Here is a 24,699-nt window from a genome sequence, read left to right on the forward strand (position 1 = left end):
TATGTATGTCCATGCCGCTCTCTCATTTTGTCACAGTTTACCCTTCCTCCTCCCCACATCCTCAAGTCCATGCTCTAGTAGGTCTGTGTCTTTATTCCCGTCTTACCCCTAGGTTCTTCATGACTTTTTTTTTTCTTAGATTCCATATATATGTGTTAGCATACGGTATTTGTTTTTCTCTTTCTGACTTACTTCACGCTGTATGACTGACTCTAGGTCCATCTACCTCACTACAAATAGCTCAATTTCGTTTCTTTTTATGGCTGAGTAATATTCCATTGTATATATGTGCCACATCTTCTTTATCCATTCATCCGATGATGGACACTTAGGTTGCTTCCATGTCCTGGCTATTGTAAACAGAGCTGCAATAAACATTTTGGTACATGACTCTTTTTGAATTATGGTTTTCTCAGGGTATATGCCCAGTAGTGGGATTGCTGGGTCATATGGTAGCTCTATTTTTAGTTTTTTAAGGAACCTCCATACTGTTCTCCATAGTGGCTGTACCAATTTACATTCCCACCAGCAGTGCAAGAGTGTTCCCTTTTCTCCACACCCTCTCCAGCATTTATTGTTTCTAGATTTTTTGATGATGGCCCTCTGAGGTTTGTGGTGAGGATCCAACGGGGAAATGGACAAGAGGCCAGCAGCATCTGTAGGCGGGTTAGAGCATGTGTTTGGGATGGATCGCTGTTCCTCTGGTCTCAGCGACCTCTGTAAAATCGGGATAACAACTATGGCACCTGACATATACTTAGCACTCAATAATGGGAACTACTATTAGCGTTCAAAAAATTACCAAAGATGTTTGCAAACTGGTTTAAGAGACACCAGGAGACTGGAGAACTTCGTCTTTACGGTGGTAAATATGAAAACAGATTTGAATGAATGAGTGAATGAATGAATGAATGCGTCCTCTGGTGGGCTCCGCCTTCTATACCTGTTCTGCCCTCAAGCTGCCCCCCAAGCAGTTCGATGGCCCGCTCTGGGGTCAGCTGCATCTCAGCATATGAGTGTGCGGTGGTGGGGAGGTGGTCATTCAGGGCGGGGGCGCGGCAGCAGCCCAGGCTGAGCTTGCGGGTGTCACATTCCGGGAGGGTCTTCGCTCAGTCTCCCCACTCCTGTCCCCACCATCCGTGCGGCACATCTTTGGACCCGAGGATAGGCGGGCTTGGCATTGCCCAGGCCAGTCTCGGGACGACGAGGCCCGCAGTTAGAGGCGGGGGCAAGCGGTAGAGGAGCGCTCCCGGGTCCACCGCGTGGGGGACCTGCCGCTGGAAACGCTGCCTTATCTTGGGAAGGTCGAACTAGGCCGCCCCAGGCTGGAGTGGGGGTGGGGTGCGGATACACCTTCGGAGGCTCTGGTCCCCCGGCTCTTCCAGGCCGAGGTCTCCCTCACCTCGTGGTAATCTGGGGCCGGGGAGTTGGGGTGGGGTGGAAGAGAAGCGGGGTCTCCTTGACAGAGGACGTGGGGGAGGGGACTTCCTAAAGGGGGAAACGAGCGCTGCCGTGGCTGCTTGTCCCTTTAAGAGGCCGGGCTGGCTCTGCGGCGGTTCCACCTAACCGCGTGCCTGGTGCAGCTCTGCGGTCTGTGTCCCCGGGCAAAGAATCCGAGCCCGGCTGGAGGGCTGGACCCGGCGCAGGGGAGGGAGTGGTCCAGCCCGGAGCTGGGCGGAGCCAAAGCTGCAGACAGCAAGTCCACCGAGCCGAGAAAACGGTGGAGCCCGGGAATGGGAGGAGCCACGGGGCCGTAGGCGGGGCCCGGCGCTGCGGGCCTCGGGGACCCTGCCTCCAGCTTTGGGAGCGCCGCAGAGGAGGGCGGGGTGGGCGGGGCGAGCTTGGGAGCGGGGCCTGTGTCTGCAGTGGGCGGGGCCCGCCGCAGAGGGGCAGTGCAGGCTGAGAGTCTTCTGCGCGCTAATACCGCGGAGCCTCCACAGCGTCTCTGACAGCCCCGGCGCCGGTACCAGCGATCCTCGATACCTCGCGCAAGCCGCCGCGGCCTCCACCACGACCGAAGTCCAGTCCCTCGCCTCGGCGCCCACATCCGGGGGCGGTCCGGCTCGCTGTCTCTGCGGAGGCCGCATCTGGCGCGCATCTGGAACCGACCGGCAGGTCGCGCTGGATCCTGCGCCCTCCCTGGCCCGGCCGCGCCGGGATCCCTGCCCGGAGCTGGAGCCGCACTTGGAGCCGCGGGCTCGGGTCCCTGAGCCGCGTAGCCGGCGCATGGTGAACTCGCTGATATTCGGGGAGATGGCCTTGGCCTCCGGCTGCCCACCGAGCGGCTCCGGGGGGACCTGCCCTGGCGCGGGTGCCGGCGGCGGGGCCGGGCCAGGGCCATCGCCGGTGACGGCGGCGCTGCGGGACGACCTGGGCTCCAACATCCACCTACTGAAGGGGCTCAACGTGCGCTTCCGCTGCTTCCTGGCCAAAGTGCACGAGCTGGAGCGGCGCAACCGGCTGCTGGAGAAGCAGCTGGAGCAGCAGCAGAGCGAGCGCGAGCGGAGGCTGCGCTACAAGACCTTCTCCCGCGAGCAGGCCGTGCAGACCGGGCCCGAACTGCTGCAGCCACCCGCGCCCGGCGGCGGGCACGGCAGCGGCGCGGCGGCCGGAGCCAACGCCAACGCCGCGGCTCTGGGCGGCCTGCCCCCCGGCGGCGGCTCGCAGCCTCAGCACTACGGCCGCCTGCCCGGGACCATCTGGAGCTACACGCAGGTGCGGCGCACGGGCGGCGGCGGCGTGGAGACCGTGCAGGGCCCTGGCGTGTCGTGGGTGCACCCCGACGGCGTGGGCGTGCAGATCGACACCATCACGCCCGAGATCCGCGCGCTCTACAACGTGCTGGCCAAGGTGAAGCGCGAGCGCGACGAGTACAAGCGGAGGTGAGTGGGGCCCCGCTCCTGCCCCCGCACTCCCGGCCGGGGGGGTCTTCCCTGTCTCCGCGGCCAAGGAATGTGTGCGTTCGGGAGGGGCCGGGGGCGGCAGCTGGTCCTGGCAGGTGGGCTGGAAGCTGTATTTGCAGAACGCCCTACACACGCTTGGAAAACTCAGTTATCTAGTTCCAAGAATGGGAGCGGGTGCTAACTATGGTGGGGGACACCTCCGCTCCGTCACTGGACCAGGCACATTGTTTTCTAGGTGACATAGTGACCATTGGTGTTTTCCGTGATCTCATCTAATCCTCATGGCAACGCAAAGTGTGGGGCATTCTTATCCTCATTTTGTAGATGAGAGAACCGAGGCACAGAGATGCAAGTGCCTTGCCTAAGATGGCTTGGCTAATAGGTGGTGAAGCCAGGATGTGAACTACTACCTGGCTAGTCTGTCTTCCAGCTTAGGTATTTTCCCAAGGATGTAGGAGGTGGGCTCTCCTCTGTCAATGGATGAAAAGAAATAACTCTTAAGTAATCCACTGGCTTCTTGTTCCTTGAATTAAAAAGTCATGTGTTTAAGAATGGTCGGATCTGTCCACTGAGGCCAGGGTCTGCTGTCTTGCTCCAGCTCTGTAAGGTCCAGCTGGCTGGGCTGGATAACCAGACCTACATCAGACTGGCCATGAGCTTTTAGAAACAGCTACCTTCACCTCTCTTCTCCCCACCCCCAATTCTCATGGTTTTTTGGACCCCAACAAACTCAGCCCTAAAGGCCCACAGAAGGAGATAACCTTAGGCTGGAAGACTGGGCACCGAATGGACCCAGACCACTGTCTCTGCTGGACTATGGCACAGACTGCCTGCTGAACTGGCTGGCACCTTCCTGCCCAGCCCAGATTCCCTAGCTGGGAAACTGACATTGCTTCCTGCCTGCAGCCTGGCTGACAGTATTGTCAAATCGGCCTTCTGATAAGAGTAGAGGGGTCTGTCCGTAGCATCTCAGGCCTGGATAGGGGCAGGGCCCTCTGCCGTCCCAGGCATGGGCAGCTCTGCCTTGGGAGCTGTGGCTCTGAACTTCAGGGCTTGGAGGATGCACTGAGAAGCTTCTTTCCTCCATTCCTCGAGTCCTAGTGCTCACATGAGCACAGAGAGCTGGGCATGGGTCTCCTTCCTTTTCCTCTACTGGCAGGCTGGCCACTGGGCGGGATTCAAGTTCCAGCTCCATTAGCTGCCTGTGAGAACCACTGGCTGAACCACGTGGTCACGGAACCACTCGGAAGCCTGTTTACTTATCAGAGAAATGGGAATAATAAAATCCATCCACAGTTGCCCAAGGGGTAGGTAGGCTGGTGGTGCTTTTTGGAAGGTATACAGTAATCAACTTGACATTATTAAAGATGATCGGCTCTGTCAAGCTGTCAGGGAGCAGTTGCCTGGAGTCTCAGGTCTCTCATGCAGGGCCTGGCTTCCTGGGGGTAGGTCTTGGACCTTGCGGGGAGCAAGCTACTCTTCTGGGCTGGTTGTTTCTCCTGAGGACTTGAGAATGGCCTGGCGCCTCGCCATGCAGAGGCCACCTCTCTGCCCCTGGTGGGCAGCTTCCTCGGGGTGGGGCAGAGAAACAGGCGCTTGGTCTTGATGGTGAAACTTGGAGGGATGGGCCCTTCTGTCTGCCACTGTTGATTGTGTCGTCATGCCCCAGGCTTGCGCTGTGTTTGTTTTATTGTGTGTGTGCTTTGGGGATCTGGCTACTAAGGAGATGAAAAAACTGTGCCCAGTCTTAGAGGGAGATGGGTCGGCATTGAGCAATGCCCTGTTCAAGTTGCACCCAGGGTGTGGGGTGTGATGTCAGCTTCTGGCACTGGCCTGGAGTGACATGGGCGCTGCTGAGACAGGTGGAGTGTGGGTGTCTCTCTTCCCGCCCTTCTGGGGTGAGTGTGTACCTTCTCTTTCCCCATCTTTTTTCTCTTTTTTGTGAACTGGGGAGATGCATCTTTTCTGAAGTTGATTCAGGGCTCAAGTTGGATTTTTTCAAAGCAAGTTTACTCCCGTCTTTGAGCCTCAGTTTCCCTATCTGTAAAAGCGAGAGGAGGGTGGTCTAGAACTGTCCCTGAAGCCCCAGGCTGCCTCAGAGATACCTTAGGCAGTTCCTTGAATATTAAATAAAAGTTAATATTTTAAAAATGTTAAAATGGTCATAAAAGTGTGCTCAGTCACTTTTAAGTTCTTACTGTTAACTCATGGAAGTCTACTTAACATTGATTTGTTAGTACTTGGCCTCAAGTTAGAGCCTTCCCCTGCCTTCTCTTTGTCAGAAGAGTACTCTGAGATTACAAAGCAAACTGCTTAAAGCTGGTCCCGTTTGTAGCTACTAATCTGTGTGAGTCAGGATTTTCTTAATACTCTGTAGCCAAAACCAGAGATAGAATTAAAGCGAAGGTGGACCTGTCATCCATAATCCCAGTTCTAAATGTTAATGGATCAAAATAGCCTCATCAACCTCATGGATTGAATTTAGAATAGGTAACTGTTATATCATTGAGCCTACAATATAAATTTATACAAGTAACATTCTGTTTTTACTTGTTTCTGTATTTGGGTTTATCATAAGAATTTTCTTTTGGGAAGAGGGCAGGCGTATGATCAACCTTTTGAAAAGCTTAAGAACCACTGGGTTAGATGATCTCAGAGGGTCTTCCCAGCCTTGACAATATGTAAATCTGAGTTTGAACTCCCTGCGCACTTCTGATCTCCTGTTCATAAGAGAATGAGACCAAGGTGTTTACCTGGGCTCTTGGCCACTGAAGGCTTCAGATCGTTCCAGGATGTCTAGCATGGAGCCCCAAGCAGTGGCCAACAGAAGGAGCCTGTGCCGGGAAAGGAAAGGTTCCAGGGTTTCCTCTGGTCCACCTGGAGGAACTCGCAGCCTTGGAGATGTTCATTCTGCGTCTCCAAAGGGCAACTTGGGTTGTGTAGCTCAGTGTTCCCCAAGCTGGGGACTTTTGGGGTTCCACCTCCATGAACTGTGGCCATATTCATGTACCACCATCCATATTATTTCTTATGTAAAATATTTTATATAGCCTTATGGGGTATAATTTACACATCATAAAATTCTCCCATCTTACGTGTACAATTCAATGATTTTTAGCCAGTCCACTGAGTTGTGCAACTATCAGCACGATCCAGTTCTAGAACCCTTGCAACACTTCTGCCCTTTTGCAGTGAATCCCTGTTCCCACCCCAGACCAGGCACCACTGATATGCTTCCTATTTCTATAGATTTGCCTTTCCTGGGCATTTCATATAAATGGAGTCATACAGTATGTAGTCTTTTGTGTCTGGCTTCTTTCACTTAGATGATGCTTGTGCAGTCCGTCCATGCTATAGCTTATATCAGCAGTACATTCCTTTATAATGCTGAATGATATTCCACTGTATGGGTAGACTACATTTTGGATATCCATTCACATACATAGTCAATAAAATGTAAATTTAACAAGTCACCTGTGTGCTACGTCACATCATCTTGTGTGCTGTCAGTGCTACAGGATCCGTGCTTTGGAAATACCAACCCAAACCAGAGCCCCTGGCCTGGGGGTGACTGGGCCCTGGCCCCGATCACTCCTGCTTTGGTTTCCTTTTGGTCCAATCAGCTCTGAGCTCTTTACCATGAGGGAAATGTGGTCACTGAAACTGTAGCCAACAAGGTTGTCAAGCATTGATTTGAAAACCAAAACAAACATCTCTACCCTGTCACCATGCAGTGCTACCAAAATACCCTGCTCTGAGTTTGCAAGCTGGGGGGCCTTTCCCTGGGAGATTCCTGCTGAAACTAGATAAACTTTAGACAGGCAGAGAGTTTTCTAAATGGTCATCCTAGAGACCCAGACTCCAGGTCTGGCTCTACCATTAGGCGCTGTGTGACTTCAGGCCAATTCCTGCCCTCTCTGAGCCTTAGGTCCCCTACCTATACACAACAGGTTTCCTTTAGGTGATCCCTGCCAGCTCGCTCTACATTTCGGTCTGTGATTTGGAGGGGCCCAGTTCAGGGCTGCTCTTTCTGCCTCCTGAGATGACAGTGTGGCCTTTCTCTGTTCCGGGCCTCCCCCTCTCCTGCCTCAGGCCCCGTGTGGTTTGGAACCAGCTGGTTTTGTTGCCTCCCCTTGCGAGTTGCTGAGTGTCTGTGCCCCTGACTCCAGTCAGCCTGAAAGTCTTGGTTTAGTTTTCCCTGGAGATTTGTTTGAGAGCCAGGATGACCACAGTGATCATTTAGCCTAGTGGTTTGCAAGTGGACTCTTTGGAGCCCTGGAGTCTAGAAGAGGGTGATTCTGGGGACAGTCGGGGGGGCTGACCACCTAGGATTCGGCCAACATCAAACACAGCAGCTCCACTTTCATGATTCTCAGATTAATATTCTGAGGGAGATTCGATTGGAAACCAGGGTTTTACAGTTTAGAAGAAAAGAAAGCAAGAAATCGCTGATCCAGCTAAATACTTTCATTTTAGAGTTGGGGAAACTGAGGCCCAGAGGGAGCTGACCCACAAAGCCGAGCCAGGCAGAACTTCTGTCTGCCGTTGAGAGCTTTCTCCCCCGCCCTGAGGGGATGCCCGCATCATTTGCCTTCCACTGGGGCTTGGTAGAATTCTCTCCACCTTTTTATGTGTCTGCCTTTAAGCATTTTTTAAAAAGCCACTTTCAGGGATAGGCGGGACTTTTGTCACAGCTATTTCTGATCATGAGCCGGAAGCGGCTGGGCCCGAATGGAGGGCTCCAAAAAGGGCTGGTGGGTGAGCCAGCTGGAGCGTCCCTTGCCTTTTCCCGTCATGTGCTGGGAGGCCCTTGAGCAGGTGGGTGCTGGCCCCTAAGTGCCCCAAAGCCACAAGACTGCCCCGGAAAGCTGGTCAGAGGGCTCCGTTCCCTGCCACTTCCATTGTTTCCGAAGCTGCTGATACGGATTCTTTATTTCCGATTTTCCTGGGAGGCAGGCTGGGATGGTGGAAAAAGGGATTGGATCCCGGTTCTGCCACTCTCTGTGGGACTATGGGCAATTGCTTGGCCTCTCTGAGCTGCCTGAGACACTGCTTTCTGTAAAAGAGGGAGAATAACTCCCCTAGGGGTCAGAAAGGAGTAAATAAGCTCATGTGTTAAGGCACATGAAGCTCCCGGGACGTCCCCCATCCCAGAGCCCTCCCCCCCGCCCCTGCAATATCTGTTCCCTTCATTTACAAGGATTTCTCAGCACAGCGCTGGACTGACACATCCGTTTCAGGACCCATCGTCGCTCTCTGTCCTGTGGAAGGCGCCAGAGATGGTGCTGGGGGCAGAGGGAGAAAGGGCTACTTCTTTGTCCAGCATCTAAGGAGGCTGTTCTTCCTACTCTTAGTGGTTGATTTGTGCCTCCGGGAATCTCTGGCCACCCTCTGCCCTTTCTCCCAACCTCCTTTAAAAGAAACACGCCCCCCCGCCCCCAACCCCAACCCCGCCTTCATTTAGCTCCTCAGTATTCCAAGTCTCTTGGGTTAGGCTGGCAGACTCTTTGGGAACAGATTTGGGAGGGCTTTTCAGAGCCTCATGCTAGAAGGAGGGGAATGAGGTCCCAGAAAAGAAAAGGAAACAGGAAGCAGGAAGCAGGGATACAGCTGACACTGAAGATTCCTTCTCCCAGGAATTTGAGGCGGGGCTTTTGCCTTGGCCACCGGATACAGGCCCCTGGGCCCCACCAGCTTACATACACACACACACAGACACACACGCACACGCACGCACACACGCACGCACGCACGCACAAGCGCGCTCTCAGGCTCTCTCTCCAAGCCCGTGGCTGCATCCCCACACGTGTCGGTATTTGAAAGACATAGAAGGGTAGACCCAGAACTTGCACACATCCTTTGCTGCTAAGAGATGCATGGACTTCCAAGGGAATTGATTTGAACCATGCCATGTGTCAGTGATACCGGAGGCTGCGGACTTTGCATGTGGAGTCCTGGCTTTCGATCACGTTGATGAGATTCAACCGGGTTGGTGCTCCGTTTATTTCCCAGGTCATAGATGGCAGGAGGCCCACAGCAGGGAAGGAGGCAGTCCTATTGTAACCTCAGGGTCAGGATATGTTGCTCTCCCCTGACTTTCTTGCATCGGGCATTCCTGAGCACCCACTGCCTCCCCATCACAGGACCGTACACCCTGAATTGTAATTGCCTGGGATGTATCTGCCCCCTCCACTGACTGTAAGCTCTGTGGGGACCGGCTCCGGGTCTGTCTTTTTCGCCTTGTACACAGAGAACCCATCCAGGGCCTGGGCAGAGTCCATGCTGAGCAAGTATGTGTGCAGTGAGGGGTGCTCTGTGCCCGGCTGCTGCGTGCTGGTAGGCCCCAGTGAAGCTGGGTTGACACAATAACTGACACGCATGGACTCTACATCCGGCGGACTCACAGCGTGTGGAGGGCAGGGTCTGGACCTGGAGTCAGGAGACACGCGCTCCAGTCCTGACACATCAGTTCAACAAGTTTGAATGAATACCTGTCTCCTGGTGCCACGTGCTGGGCCACCAGTGCAGGAGTTAAAAGCTGAACGAGCTTGGGCTATCACTTTGCCTCTCTGAGCCTCAGTTTCCTCATCTGGAAAAGGGGGATGCTGAGATCTGTGTCCCAACATTGTGAGAGCAGTAAATGGGCTCACAGAGCTACAGTACGTTGTAGGTGGTGAAGTTCCAAGAGTTATGCAGCCAGATTTCACAGGGCAGAAGCGGGGAGCAGTGCTGGCTTTGTGAGTTGGGCAGAAGTCAAGAACGGGGCTTGAACCTGGGGAGAGGATAGTCCATGATCTTGCTGGCAGCATCTGGGGGTTGTGAAGCCTCTTGGCAGGACTGGTGCTTAGAAGATTCCAGGCCAGGTGGGAGGCTGGTGAATACTTCTGATGCTGCCGCCTGCCTGCCAGGGCAGTGCCCTCCCAACCCCAGTGGGCACCCATGCTTGGCTTCCTGGGCAGGATGTAGTTTCTTGCTCTAGTTCTTGGTACAAGAGTAGTTGTCACCCAATACTAAATCTGGCAAATGCCTCAGGTTCCCTTGAGGGCCTGTGGCCTGGCTGAGCCCCCTGGGGTGTAGCAGGGGCCAGTTAGAGCCCTGTGGAGTCCAGGTCGTGGTCCTGGCTTGCCTGGGGTGTTGCCCACCTGGGCGTGAGGACACTGGGAAGATGGGCTCGCCCAGTGCCCTAGGAACAGTGTTGTCTCTATAACTCTATTGGAGTGATCTGCATTCTGTGCATGCCGTTTAATCTCTTGCACCTTGATGTGTTGCTCTGTAAAGTGGGGATAAGTTTTCTTATGCGTTCTGCTCCCCAGTGTTGTTATAAGAATCAGTTGAGGGGCTTCCCTGGTGGTGCAGTGGTTGAGAATCCGCCTGCCAGTGCAGGGGACACGGGTTCGATCCCTGGTCCGGGAAGATCCCACATGCCGCGGAGCAACTAAGCCCGTGCACCACAACTACTGAGCCTGTGCTCTAGAGCCTGTGAGCCACAACTACTGAGCCTGCTTGCCAAAACTACTGAAGCCCTGCGAGCCTAGAGCCCGTGCTCCACAACAAGAGAAGCCACCGTGATAACAAGCCTGCGCGCCGTAACTAGGGAAAGCCCGTGCACAGCAACAAAGAAAGACCCAACACAGCCAAAAATAAATAATAAAATAAAATTAATTAATTAAAAAATAATAATAAAATAAATCATAGTGAGTTCATAGCCACCATTAATTGAGTACCTACTACGTGCTAAGCTCTGTGATGAATTCTTTAAATAAGTGAGATTTAATTATTAGAGCAATTCCAAGAGGTAGGATTGATTCTGTTCATTTTACAGATGAGAGTTTCAGAAGGGTGAAGAACTCTGCCCCAGATCTCCCAACGAGTCCAGCCTGGGTCTCCAGACCCCAAGTTCAGTGCTCTGCCTGGCAGAGACGCAGGCTGGCTTCGTCTCATGCGGCCTGGAGGCTGGTGATGCTGGCACAGGGTGGAGGAAGCAGACGAGAGGCAGGCTGAGGTGTGGGTCTCCCCGGCACCTGTCACAATATTGCCGGGGCGGGTGGCGGAACAGGAGGTGGCCACCATGCAGGGAAGACTTCCTGCTGTGACTTTAGAGTACTTCTGGTGAAGCCAATGAATCACTGGCAACGCAGGCAGATGAGCCTCCTGGGCTGCCATAGAGGGCAGGCCAGCCCCCCTGATCTCTGAGGATTGAGCTCTGGGGAGGGGGAGTTCCTGGGTTGGCAAATCTAGGCTGGGAGACCTGGGGGTGAGGGTGGGGGAAGGGATGGCGAGCTAGGAACACTAATCGTTACCTGTCAGGCACTTTCCATGTGATCTGATTTAAACCTTGTGACAACCCTGCACGATGGAAACCGAGGCTCAGAGAGGAAAATTAACTTGCCCCAAGTCACACAGCAAAGCCAGGACTGGATGTGGGTCTCAGACTCTAAGTTTCAATGCTCCTTTTCACGCCCAGCTCCTGAGCACTCCCAGGGCAGTGGTCAGGGGCTCTCACTGCCTGATGACGAGCAGGAGAGAGCAGTGGACATTCTGGTGGCCAGAGGGAAGCTGGGCTCAGGTCTGACTTTTGCTTTCGGTTGGTGCTGTGAACTTTGCCGGGGTATAGGGAACTTGTTACAGTCATTCTGTGCCTCTTGTTGGGGAAGATGAGGTTGCTGGGTGTGGGTGTCTGAGAAACCAAGGTTCTGTTCTCTGGACAGTGGCTGGGCACCCACCGTGTGCCAGGCCCCATGCTGGGCACCGGCGTGAAGCAGACACAGCCCCTGCCCTCAGGAGCTCGGTGTCTGGGGACACAGACAAATGGGACAATGTCACGTGACAAGTACCTGCCCAAATAGTGCATATGCATACTAGAGGCACAATAAATAGTAATTAATTTTAAAAATATTTATATACCATGTACCCTTTGCCAGGCTCCATTCAAAGCAGTTTACAAATATTTAATTTATATGACCTCATAACAACTCTATGAGTTGAATACTATCATTAGCCCATTTTAGAGATGCTGAAACTGAGCCATAGAGACATTGAGGGAAGCCAGGCCGAGACAGGAAGTGGGGAGCCAAGATTCGAACCCAGGAAGTCAGGCTCCAGATCCAACCTTTTATCCTGTGTGGTACCCGGGAAGGGGCATGTGCATTGCAAGCAGCTTTCCTGCTCTGAGCCTCAGTTTTCCCTTCTGTGTAATGGGGGTAATAAATCTGGCCTCATGAGGCCGTTTGGAAGATTAAACGAAGTGATGCCTGTGGAAGCATCTTATAAACTGTTGAGTGCTGTACCCATGGTGACTAAGTGATCGGAAGCCCTGGGCCACACCCACGCTGCTGTTTCTTCTCCAACTTATCATGCAACCTGGGGCTACTTGAAGTTCCATGAAAGGTCTTGTCCTCCCCTTGCCTTTATATCACATCTCCCCTAGATCCCAAGTCAAAGGACAAAAACCTTTGGAACTAAACAGCTCGGAGCAGAGCGTTTGTGTGGAACTTGGAAGCTGGGAAGAGAGGAATCCAAGAGTGTTTCCACTGCTTATCAGCTCTGTGACCTTGAGAGAGTCGTTGCTTCCTTACCTGCAACATGGGCATGGATAGGCATATTGCATGGGTGGCATGAGAAAGGGACTGAGGTGACGGCCCTCAGACACTGGCAGCTGCTGTGATGATTTTTAAATTAATTTTTATTGGAGTATAGTGGCTTTACAATGTTGTGTTAGTTGCTACTGTACAGCAGAGTGAATCAGCTATATGTATACATATATATCCTCTCTTTTTTGGATTTCCTTCCCATTTAGGTCACCACAGAGCCTTGAGTAGAGTTCCCTGAGCTATACAGTAGGTTCTCATTAGTTATCTATTTTATACGTAGTAGTGTATATATGTGCCATGATGATTCTTCAGTGAGGCTGGGGGTCCTGGGGAGAGAAGCAAGGGGGCACTCCGGTGGCACTGGGGCCCTGGCCTGGGCTGTGCTGGGTCGGGGCCGTCTCCAGGGCGGCTCTGAGATGCTTGCTCAGCGCTCTCTGGCCTGCGTGCTCTGACTGCAGGATGTGCAGGTGCACACAGCCCCCTGCTCATCTGCTGCGCGACGGAGAGACGCCCCCACAGTGGAGACACTGCCTTCCACCCTCTTAATTGGCATTTTTATTACTTGGGTTATTTAAGGAGTTTCTTGGCTCGCTGCCACCTGTTTGCCGTCTAGGGGGAGGGGAAGAGCTGGGTCTAAGTGGACCTTGTGAAATTCCCCAGCAGACAGGCCTCTCTCTGGGCAGAGTCGGTACATCTTCCCGGGGCCCACTGGCGCCCCCGTTTTGTCCCCGCCTGCTGTGGTTAATGGGCAGAAGGCCATCCGGGGGCAGGGTGTGGGTGGAGACTGAGACTGGAATAGATGTGGGGAAAGCTTGTTGCAAAGTCAGAACACTGGACCAGAGAGAGAGCCTTGGAGCACTAGGCGGGACCCTGGTGGGACCCTGTAGTGCCTGAAATCCAGGGATTCTGGAAGACAGCTGAGCCAGCTTAGGGCCAGTCAAGGAAGGCTTCCTGGAGGAGATATCAGCTGAGTTGTGTTTTGAAGGTCCAGTAAGAGTGGAAGAGAAGGGGGAAGGGTGCTGCCGGTAGAGAAAACAGCTTGTGCAAAGACCTGTAGCTGAGATTGCCATGCTGGTGCACAGCCCAGGCCCGGGCTGGAGTCAGGACACAGCCAGAACCTGGCCTGCCTGCTCTTTCTTCTCCACCGTTCTGGCCTGCCTCCCTCCTCATGGCCTTCTTGGCTCTCTTTGCTCTGTTTTGCTGTCTCTCCTCCTCTCTCCTTTCCCTCTTTCCCTTCTTTCTTGTTTTGGTCTCTGTTCCCTATGGCTGGAGGCAGGGGAGGGCTGTGAGGGGTCTCTGTCCTCCACCCCCGCCAATGCCAGGCCTTGGTGGGGGGCTTTTTGTTTGCTGCTGGGCGTTGTGAGCCCGTGCGTGAGCCCATGGGTGTGCGCGTGTGTCTGTGAGTATGGGGCCGAGAGCCTCTTTCTACCCGCTGTGGACTTGGAGGACCTGGGGTCAGGACCCCACCTCTGTCCAAGGCAGACCCCTTGTACTATGGGCCTGGGGTCTTGACATCAGTTTGGGTGACAGGGGAGGTTGCCTGGTGAAAGGGATAGCTGCCAGGTTAGAGGTCAAAGCCGTCATGGGGGCCTCAGCCTCCCCCGCCCCTATCAAGGTCTAGGCCTGTGATTAGACACCGGTTGGGGAGTGAGCTGGGGAGGCTAGGCTGCTCACCTTACCTCTCCCGCCTGACTGCCCCACCTGCCCCTTCTCCCTCACACCTGTGCCTTCTTCATACCCTCTGGTGGGCCCAGAGGGTTTGAGGCTCTCTCTGAGGTCATTTAATCTATCCCCCTGCTTCTAGGAGACGTCGTTCCCCTGTCATCCCAGATGACTAAATGTGCCTGGTGTCTTTTGAAGAAGACCTTCTGAGAGTCCGTCCCTCAGTGTTTTATCTTTTTCTCTCTACCCCCACCCACATACCCATGACCATTTTACAGATGAGAAAACTGAGGCCCAGAGAAGGAGAGCAGCTCCCTTGAGGTCACACAGCACAGTAGGGGCTAGAACCCAGGTCCCCTAAACAGGGTTCCTTTGAAACCCTTGGGCTAAGGGATCCTTCTGGAGGCTGCTGGTCCTTTAAGGAGGGCTTTGGAAAACTTGCAGAGGCCAGAGAACGTAGAGTGAAGAGGCCTCAGAGCCTGTCAAAGTGGAGCCCACACAGACCGATCCGTGCCCCTTGACCAGACATCCGGGTCCTCAGCGCTGCCGATGAGGCTCTCTTGGCCTACAAAAGAGACACCTGAGGTCACCTTGGGTTTGTCTCCTCGTAACCAGAGGCAGTTTCCTGAGATAGGCCTGGCGTTGGCATCTTGGGGTGTTGACTGAGTGGCCGACTGACCTACTGTCCCTGTCTGCCAGCCGTGTGCTCAGCTGTGCATTTCTCTGTGCCTTGGTTTCCTCTTGTATAAAATGGGATGACGAGACCCACAGGGTTGTTGATGAGCCTGGCCCACTGAGGGCCATTCCCATCCCCTTTTCTCTGGGGTGAGCCCTGGAGTTGGAGGTCTGAGAACTTTGCCCACAGTGAGGAGTTGGGTGAACCACAAAGGCTGATCCCCCAGTCTTTAAAAAGACCATGTTTCTTGAGTCCCCAGCCTGGGGCTGGGCCCTAACAAATAGTATGTTTGGATCTGTACACAGTTTTCTATGGAAAGTCTTGATATTACATTGCAACTGGTTTGACACTTGCCTTTAAAGAAAGTGTTGATGTTTAAAACATCAGGACTTACTCAAGTTGGGAAAACTGGGGTCAGAGCTCACCAGGCTACTGACAGAGCCACGATTAACCTGATGCTGAGTTCAGGGAAGCCCCAACGTGTAGGTTGTTCCTTTCTGGGCCTTAAGGCATAATACATCCATGGGGCAATTAAAAAGAAATTATTTGTTCACTCTTCCTCGGCTGCATTGTCAGCCTGCGATCGGGGCCTTCACTTGGGTGGGAGCTCTGATCCTGGAGTGAGATCGCCTGGGTTCCCATCACCACCCCAGGGATGGGTGTAAAATGGGGATGACATCTGTAAAATGTCTGTAAAATGGGGATGACAGCCTTAGCTCACGGGTAGTAAAGAGGGTTCAGTGCGATGGTGCACGCCGAGGGCTAAGTGGGGTGCCGGCCCCTGAGTTGTTATTGCTCTGTCCCTTCTGTCCCAGCCTGGCCCTCACCAGCCCCCAAGGCCCCACACAGTGAGAACTGCCTCTTCCCTCCCCGTTCCAGCTGCAGAGTGGCCTTTGTGTTCAGAGCACTTCCTTTCCCCAGCAGAGCTGCCTGCTTGGCTGGCAAGGAGGAGGTCACATCCCCTGTCCTCCCCAGCAGACTGTCAGCGCAGGATCACTGGTAGGGCAAGACCTAGCATTCGAGGCTGTGGCCAGCACAGTGTGTCACCTGCAGCCTGTGGCTTCCAGTGGCCTTGCTGGAGAGCGGTCTTGAATGGGGAGTCTGTCTGTGTCCCTGCCTCCCTGGGGAGGGGTCCCCTGAGTCCCAGCATCCTTGTGCGGATACAGAGGCAGCCTTGGGACCCATCCCTGGCCTGAGGTCTCACTGTGAGGCCGGGGCAGAGCTGGGATTTGAACCTGAATCTGGTGGACTCTTCCAGAATAATTCCGGCCACACTCCCAGGCTCAGTCTTTCAGGTTGAGGAATGGGCTGCACGTTCCTGGCCCTGGCCCTTGGGCTGAGATACAGGAGTTCAAGTCCTATCTTACACCTCAGGGATCACCGGGGCAGCTCTTATTCCTGAAGGCCATGGGAATATGGCTCCCGGGTTCTTGTCCAGCCCACTGACTATCGCTGCAAGGCTTTGTGGGTGAAGCACCCTCTCCCAGACCTTGGCAGAGAGGTGACGGACGTTGAAGGCTGTCCTGGCATTGTTTTTCCAGAGTTGATGTCAAGGCAGCTGGTTTAGGGTTTCGCCTCTGAGACAAAGGCTGTTTTGTAGCTTCTGTTGGGTTTTAAGTCCAGGCATGTCACCCTCCCAAGGTGGGAAATGAGGTGGAAGGGATTGCAGAGAGACTCTGGGAGGCTTCACTCACCCTCACCTCCTCCAGGAAGGAAGCCAGGATCTCATAACCCCATTATACTCCTCTAGCCGTTCCCCGAGCACATCCCATGTGCCTGTTGCTGTTCAAAACTTCACGGATGTTTTGAACTGCACAAGACTCTTGAACCTCGCAAGACTCTTGAAGGGTAGCTGTGGTTAATGCCCACTGTACAGATGAGGACACAGTCTCGGCAGGTGAAATGACTTGTTACTTGTCATGGCCAGAAAGTGGCAGAGCTGGCATGTGAACTTGGGTCTTAAAAGATCGTCACTGGGGTTCCATTACTGTCCAGTCTCATTTCAAACCCAGCTTTGGGAGGGTGCTTCAGGAGGTTGAGGCGCCCCAGGGAAAGGCTGGAGCAGATAGCTGATGGGATCCATAGCTTCCCTTCTCAGGATGTTGGGTCACGGTGCTTGGAGCATGTGTTGCATATTTAAGAATGTGTGTGTGGGTGTGAGCACAAGTTAGAGAAGGGGGCTGGACGCTGGAAGGTCTGTAGTCGTGGAAAGGTGATTCCAGGGAGCCCTTGAGGGCAAGTGTAAGGAATCATCCCAGGGGACACCTAGGACCTTCTGCTTTTCTTTTTCAGGAATTACTCCGCTTGATCATTCATTCATCCATCCATCCATCCATCCATCCATCTATTCACTCATTCACCCATCCATCCACCCATCCATCCCTCATTTTTAGGGTGCTTGTGCTTGGCCCTATGCTTGGGCCCTGGGGATGATGCTGCGTGGACTGGAAAGGCAGACTCCTATCCCTAGGCAGCTTGCCAAATGACTGTGAAATCAGACTTGCAAGAGTCCTTAGAGATGTTTGATTTCTCCCCCAGCACACACTTTTCAGAGGAGTAGTGACTTGCTAAAGGTTACACAGCAAGTTGGTGGAAAACCTAGGACTCACAGCCAGGTCTGTGGGTCCCAGCCCCGTGTCCTTGCATCTCTGCTGTGCTGACAGACGGCTCCACTCCTGGCTGGCAGCCCTCTCACCTGGCCCTTCCTTCCTTGGCTATTTTGATGTGTTCTCGGGCTTTTCTGGAGTCCTCTGCAGCCTCTCTCCTGAGAGACATCCAGAGATCCTGGTTGGACCAGCGTACAGGCCCCAGGCTGGAGCTGGGCCTGGCTGTGCTGTACCCTGAGATGACACCGTTGTCCACTTGGAATGTCAGGTTGGCTGGGCACCCGAGTGCAGAGACTCTGAGGCCCTGCTTTGCTTGTGGACTCCAGCTTGCTGTCCCCAGAGGGTCTCCAGGGGTCATCTGTTCCTCCCTTGCCTTGAGGGTAGGACCTCTGCAAATCCCACTTAAAGGTTTTATTGCCTGGGAAGGACATTCCAGGGCCTTCTAGCATCCTTGTAGGCTTTCCCATTGGGAAATGCTTCCTGGTCTCTAGCCATAATCCCATACGCTGCATTTCCCCTTGCTTAGCCTTCCATTGAGTAGGGAAATGGGTGGGCACTGGCTGGTGAAGACCCTTCCTGAGTTCTCCAGGCAGCATCCGTCCCCCACTGAATCTCAGAAGCTTACCTTCTTCCTGCCTGAAGTTCCTCTTGACTCATGCATGCTCTCATTGGGACATGCTTTTTGTGTAGAAAGGATCTGGCTGCTCCCTCTAGGATTCCACAAGTTCCTGGGGGAGCTGGGGGCGGGGCACGGGGAGGAGGTAAATGTCTTCTCCTGGAGTCATGGAGCCCTCTGAGCCGGAAGTGGCCCTGGAGCCCAGGGATCGCCCTGGCCCCACCTTTCCTGATGGGGAAACTGAGGCCCAGAGAGGTTGAGCAAGCATGTCTGCAGCCATTCAGACAGCCTTCACAGGGCAGTGCTGTTTCTGGGGTTTGGGTCGGGGAGTGGGTTTTCCAGCCTGCTAAAGGTAGCTGGTGGCCTTCAGACCTGGCAGTCCCTGCCCCAGATGGGTGTCCTGGAAGCGAGGCAGCTGGCTTCACTGTGCTCCGCGGCCAGGAACCAGTACCCACCCCGCTCACTCTCTGGGTTGGCAGATTCCTGGCGGGCCAGGCCTCCCCTCAGAGCCGGGCAGTGGCACCTCCTCCACTCCCACATGCTCCGTGGTTCCCTCTCACCCCACTGCCTCGCTGACTCCCTTTTGGCCCCTGGGAGGCCTCTTACCTCCAAGGGTGGAGGGCAGGAGGCCTGAGTGTTACGACAGTAAGTAAGTTGCCAGGGGGATGCTAGCTCCCGTGCTGGGGCAGGAAGGGGTTAAGCAGCTCTGTGTGCTGGGGCAGGAGTCCCAGCTGGTGTCCTGGCCCCTCAGGCCAACCAGGCCATCTGGCTTGGCAGACGTCACACCGAGTTTCATCTCTCCCAAGGCAAAGTCACCAGGAGGAAGCCGCCTGCTCCCTTTGTGGGCCTGCTGGGGTGGGCGTGGACCAGCCGTCTGTCCCTAGGAGGCCAGGCAGGTTGGGAAAGGGCCCACCACTGGCAGGCTGCCCAGGGCGGTGGCTGGTGGAGGGAGAGTCTGAGCTCCCAGGGATGGTCAGGGCTTCCTTGTGCAGATGGGTCCCGGGACGGGCTGGAACGCAGGCAGAGCGGGACTTGCATCCGGGCCCTGCTAGCTGCTCCTCCCTGGGGCTTCAGCCCCCAAGCTCATCCATTCGTCCAGTGCATAAATACCAGTTGAGGGCCTGCATGTGCTGGGTACTCGGTATCCAAGTCTACCAGACAGCGCCCCAGTCCCAGCGTGGGGGAGAGGGACGCAGAGAATGAAGCCTCTGAGGGGCAAAGTGGCATATCTCAGCCGAGCCCAGGACCCAGGACCCTGGACCCTGGACCCACCCCCTGGCCCCAGCAGCTGGAAGTGGGATCTGCTCACTAAGGTGAGCAAAGTGCCATGAGATGCTTGGTACTCATGATCTTGTATAATCTTCACAACTCAGGGAGGTAGGTACTGTTATCCCATTTTACAGATGAGGAAGCTGAGACTCAGAGAGGTAAAGTCGCTTTTGCCAGGTCACCAGCTGGGGCATGGCCATGGCTGAGTCTCTCTCTCTGACTTACAAATCTTTTGAGATAAAGAGGCAGCAGTGGGGCTGTGGGAGTGGCCTCACCCCTTCCCCCAGGCTTCTCCTTCTCATCCCTCTGTCTTGGACCATCTCGTTTTTGGCTCTTGCTGAGTCCAGGCCAGGGGTTGTGTGGCTGGAGGACCAAGTCTCAGGGGGAGAGAGGCCCCGATTGGCTTTGAGTTGAAAAGGGAATCTGTGCTGGTCCCTTGGCGGGGCTGGGATTGGTGATCGTCTGCCTCCTCCCCCTGGGCTGGGCACCTGGCAGGATCCAGGCAGCTTGGGGACCTTTAGTGTCTGCAGGAAGCCCTGCCCATCCGAGGGTCCTCGGGGCTGGGCCAGGCCTAGGAGAACCTCACTTCGGCAACCCCTCTGTCGGGGCCTAGTGGGGCCCAGGGTAGGGCCTCTGGGCTTCGCTCTTACAGTTTGGAGGTGATGCCACTTGGGGTCTATTCTGACCCCCAGGAGACTGAGGTACATGCTCCCTGACCTTCTCCATCATGACGCCACCTGGCACAGAGAAAAGGAGCCTAGGCTTTGGGGTCAGAGAGACCCGTGTTCTACTGCAGCATCTGCTGCTGCATATGGAGAGCAGAGGCAGGCGAGTCTGGTGGTTATGAGTTTGGGCTCTGGAGCCAGACTGCCTGGCTTTAAGTCCTGGCTCCACCACTTCTGAGCTCTGTGACCTTGCGCACGTTGCTTCACTTCCCTGGGCCTCAGTTTCCTCATCTGTAAAATGGGCATAATAATAGCACCTACCTCATAAGGCTGTTGTGAGGATTAAATGAGTTGATAGTGCCTATCACATCCTAACATTTCATATTGTTAACTATTATGATTAGGGAACCTGGACAAGTTGCCTTACCTCTGTGAGCCTCAGTTTCCCCATTGGCAGAATGGGGGTGAGGAAACTAGAGGCTCCAATAAGGTGCTCTGCCAGGGGTGTTACTGTCGCAGAAGGTTCTCTGAGAGTCTGCTATTTTTGACCTCTCTCTCCTCTAGAGGTGTACCCCAGCCCTGTGGATGGATGGGAGGAGCGCTGTGTGTGTGTGTGTGTGTGTGTGTGTGTGTGTGTGTGTGAAGTGCCCTTCCCACTGGTTCACATCACGTTGAATGTCAGGGCTGCATGGTGGCAGGAGGCTGGTATTAAGTCATGAGTCCATCCCCTTGAGCTGTGTGTAGTCACTAATCCCGCTTGGTGCGGTGACCGCATTCTAATTACCTGTCCGGGCTGTGCCTGCAGCCTTCCCAGCCAGTTATGACACTGATGGCGCTCCACATGCAGGTGGTGGCGCCATGACCCATCCCTTGTTGCACCAGCTGCACATGTAATTGGTTCCTGGGGTCCTTGTCACTCTTCCCTCCTTCCTTCCTGGTGACTGCTCAGGGCTGTCCTCCTCCCTCAGCAGCAGCATGGCAGGACACATACAGGCTCTGGGTTGCAGTCCCTGCTCTGCCGCTGCCTGGCTGTGTGACCTTGGGCACGTCACTTCACCCCTCTGCGCTTCGGGCTTCTCATTTACAAATGGCCTGGGCTTCTGAGCATCCCCTTCTGAGGTCCTGAGGGCTCATGTTCTGTGATTTTTTTTCCCCCCATTACGCCTGGAGCCTGATGTACTTGCCAATCCTCATTTAATCCAAGAGGGGGGTCATTCTCCCCCATTTCACAGGTGAGGAGACTGAGGCACAGACAGGTGTCCTGGGGAGGTTTAAACCCAGGATGAGGTGTGTGCCAACCCTTGCCTGGTGGGGTCTGCTTGGTTGCCGACCCCTCATTGGTCCAGGCGTGCTTAGCTCGGAGTGAGTGACATGGCTGTGATGGGGAGATGGCGTCGAGCTGCAGACCCGCAGTGTCGTGCATTTACCTGCAGGACGGCACGGTCACTTGAAATAAACAACAGAGAGATCCAAAGTGCACATTAGGTTTCCAAAATAGCCTTGGGAGTTGCTGTTTTTCCTCAAAGCTATAAACATATCCTTGGGTGGGGCTCCCCCAGCCTCCTGGGCACAGAGCCCCTGGGCCTCCAGCTTCTTGGCCTGGTGTCCAGACCCCCTCCTGGCTTCTGGATTTGAACAAGAGATGGAGTCCCAGAGGCTGAGAGCTGCTGACACCAGGGATGGGGGTTGGGTGGAGGGTCCCTGGGGGCTCGGCCAGGCCTGGGCAGAGAGGCTGAGTCCTGGGGATGGAGAGCTGTGAGCACTAACCTGCCCATCGGGGGCCCCATGGGAGGCAGGCGCGGGTGTCAAGGTGAGGGAAGGAGATTGTTGGAGGAGATTAGAAGAGCTGGCAGGGACTGTGGAGGTTGTCTGGGAAACTGAGGCTGACGGGGAGGGGCGGGGTGGGCAGGGAGGTCATGTTCAAGGCCACACAGTGAGTTGGTGCTACACTGACTCCAGATAGGGTCTCCTAAGGAAGGCCCTGGAGGGGATATTCCATGGGCCCTTTATCCAGCGAACATTTATTTAGTTTCTACTGTGTACCAGGATCTATACTGCACTCTGGAGTTGCAGCTGGGAGCCAGAGATGGGTCTCATCTTACAAGGGCTGAGTTAAGTAGAGGAAACGAACAGGTGAACAGATAACCTCAGTAGCAAATGACCAGTGCCTTTGGAGTACAGAAGAGGGGCGTTTGACCCTGACTGAGGAGCCAGGGAAGGCTTCCTGGAGGAGGGGGTATACAAACTGAGGCCTGAAGTTGGCATAAGCTTCAGAAAAAGCTTCAGAGAAAGAAATGACAAAGTGGCATGTAGAGGGAGCCTTCCAGGCAGAGTATACAGCACAGGCAAAGGCTTGGAGGTGTGATGCAGCTTGTCCGGCCGGGCTGGAGGTGCCCTAGGGGACGCTGTTTTATCTTGCCCCACCCTAGCACGTGGCCACTTGCTCCGGGGCTCATCACACACCAGGTGGGAATGTCTGCCCTTTTGGAAGAGAGGTGACGGGGCCCATTTCTCATATAAGCCTGATCGCACAGCCCTTGCTCCTTGGAGAAGGCAGAGTGCCACCCAATGAGGAAGGACAGTATTTATGGTGGGGTCTTCCTCCACCCATGGGAGAGGCAGCCTTTTGACTAATGGGGAAACTGAGGCACAAAACAATGTTGCTGCTGAGCTGGAGTCAGGACCCAGGGACCCTGCTTTTCCTTGGCTCGCTGGGCGGCTGCTGAGCCCCACGAGAGTACAGCTTTGTCACATCCAGAGCTTTTGAGGTTCACAGAAGCCTCTTCCATGTCCATACCCTTGAGACAGCAACCCACTCCATGGAGGTAACTAGACAAATATGCAGATATGTATGTACTAAGGTCCTCTTACAGTGTTGATTAGATTGCCAGGACTTGGGAATGACACTGCAGGACCCGTTAGATCAGTGGTGCCACGGCCACCCGCTGTATCACCTGCTGGGAAGGGTGCTTGCTGTGTGTTGTTAAGTGGGAAAAGCACACTTGAAAATCGCACATGGTCTGATCCCACTTTCACTCTTAAAAGATCTCACACGAGAACAAAAAAATCTCATAAGAAAGCATTGGGAAGGATGTGCAGCCAGTGTTAATGGCGATTCTCTCAGGGATGGAGGACTGGGTGGGTTTTTCCATTCTTTTTTTGTTTGTTTGGCTTACCTGATTTTTTTTTTTCTGTTTCTTGTGTAATCGTAAAATACTCAGGCAATTTAAAATAAGGGGAAAACGAATGGGTATTTTTGTCTTAATGGCTTTGGTTTTTTTGACTAGGAGATACATTACATGATTCGAAATTTAAATGATACGGAAGAAATTTGGATGCCTGCTACAACAGGGATGAACCTTGGGGACATTATGCTAAGTGCGATAAGCCGGTCACAAAAAGACGAGTACTGTATGATTTCACTTATAGGAGGAGCCCAGAGCAGTCAGATTTCTGGAGACAGAAAGTATATAGAATGGTGGTTTCCAGGGGCTGGCTGGGAGGGGGAATGGGAAGTTACTGTTTAACGGGGACAGAGTTTCAGCTTTGCAAGATGAAGAGTTCTGGAGTTGGGTGGGGTTTCCATAACAGTGTAAACGTACTTAATGCCACTGAACTGTACACTTAAAAATGGTTAAAATGACACATTTTATATTATGAGAATTTTCCTACAATTTAGAAAATGGTACAGAAGGGGACAGAGTGATGAGTCTCCCTCCCACCCTGTCCCCAGCCACAAGGCTCTCCCTCTGGAGGCAACCACTGTTTTCAGTGTCATGGTGGAGACTGCTTGCTTTCCTCCCTCCTGCCCTGGGTACCTTGGGCAGGGGCAACTCGGATGAGGCCCCTTCACTGATGAGCAGAGCAAAGATGCCTTCCACTCCAAGAGCCTGGGATGAGCACCCCCTCCCATCCCCACTTCCAGGGCACGAGGCAGCGGTGCCCAGAGCTTCTAGCCCTGTTGGGTTGGGGGATTGAGGACCGGAGGCTGGGAGGTGGGGCAGAGGTCCTGCCTGGGGAAAGCCCCGGCACTCGCTGTCCCTCTCGCAGTGGGAGGAGAGTGTTCTTAATTCAGTCCTGTGCTTCTAAGTGGGCACTTGGGAAATGTTTGTTGAATCTGACGTGGGAGAAAGAAGATAGAATCTAAGCCAACAGCCAGAGGGGTTGGGCTGCGGTGGACGCTGAGGCTGCTGGGCTGGGCATCCCAGAAACACCCCACACTCACTTACTGGGGCGTCCTCGGTGCTGGGTCTCATGCCAGCGCTGGAATGTGGCGCTGGATTGGACACGATGGGGGAGAGACATCCTCCTGAGGTGAGACAAGCCTCCAAAGACTTGTTTGACGGCCCCATGTGTCACCAGGCGTTGAGAGCAGGGAGTCTGGTTTGGTACCCGGGGATGCTGCCTGGTGCCTGGGGCCCTGACCGTCCACTCAGCAGAGCTGCCCCCCCAAGCTGAGCTGCCCATCCTCCATGGCAGGAGAGACAACATAAAGACCACGTTCCGTGGCTAACCGGTGTCCATCTACTGAGCGTTCCTAGGAGCTGAGCTCTGTGCTAAGCGCATAGCGGATGCTGACTCATTTAATATACCAGCCCCACAAGGCAGGTGCTTCCACTGGCCCCCACCTTAAAGATGGGAATCAGGAGCACAGGAGGTTCAGTGCTTTGCCGCAGCCACGTAGGGGTGGGACGGGTGGCAGGGCTGTGGGC

General features: G+C 54.3%; 1 protein-coding gene across 2 annotated transcripts in view; it reads left to right on the forward strand.

Moving 5' to 3' along the window:
* Positions 1 to 1,887: 1,887 nt before the first annotated feature.
* Positions 1,888 to 24,699, forward strand: part of IFFO2 (intermediate filament family orphan 2) — a 49,260-nt gene continuing 26,448 nt past the window's right edge. For both annotated transcript variants that reach the window (XM_027109979.1, XM_027109981.1), the window contains exon 1: positions 1,888 to 2,882. In XM_027109979.1, the coding sequence (XP_026965780.1) occupies positions 2,227 to 2,882 (656 nt within the window). In that variant the 5' untranslated portion in view covers positions 1,888 to 2,226. The remainder of the gene's footprint in view (positions 2,883 to 24,699) is intronic.

This window comes from Aethalodelphis obliquidens, unplaced genomic scaffold (genome assembly GCF_003676395.1).
Source record: "Aethalodelphis obliquidens isolate GAN/ISIS:26980383/991018 unplaced genomic scaffold, ASM367639v1 scaffold9, whole genome shotgun sequence".
Taxonomy (NCBI): domain Eukaryota; kingdom Metazoa; phylum Chordata; class Mammalia; order Artiodactyla; family Delphinidae; genus Aethalodelphis; species Aethalodelphis obliquidens.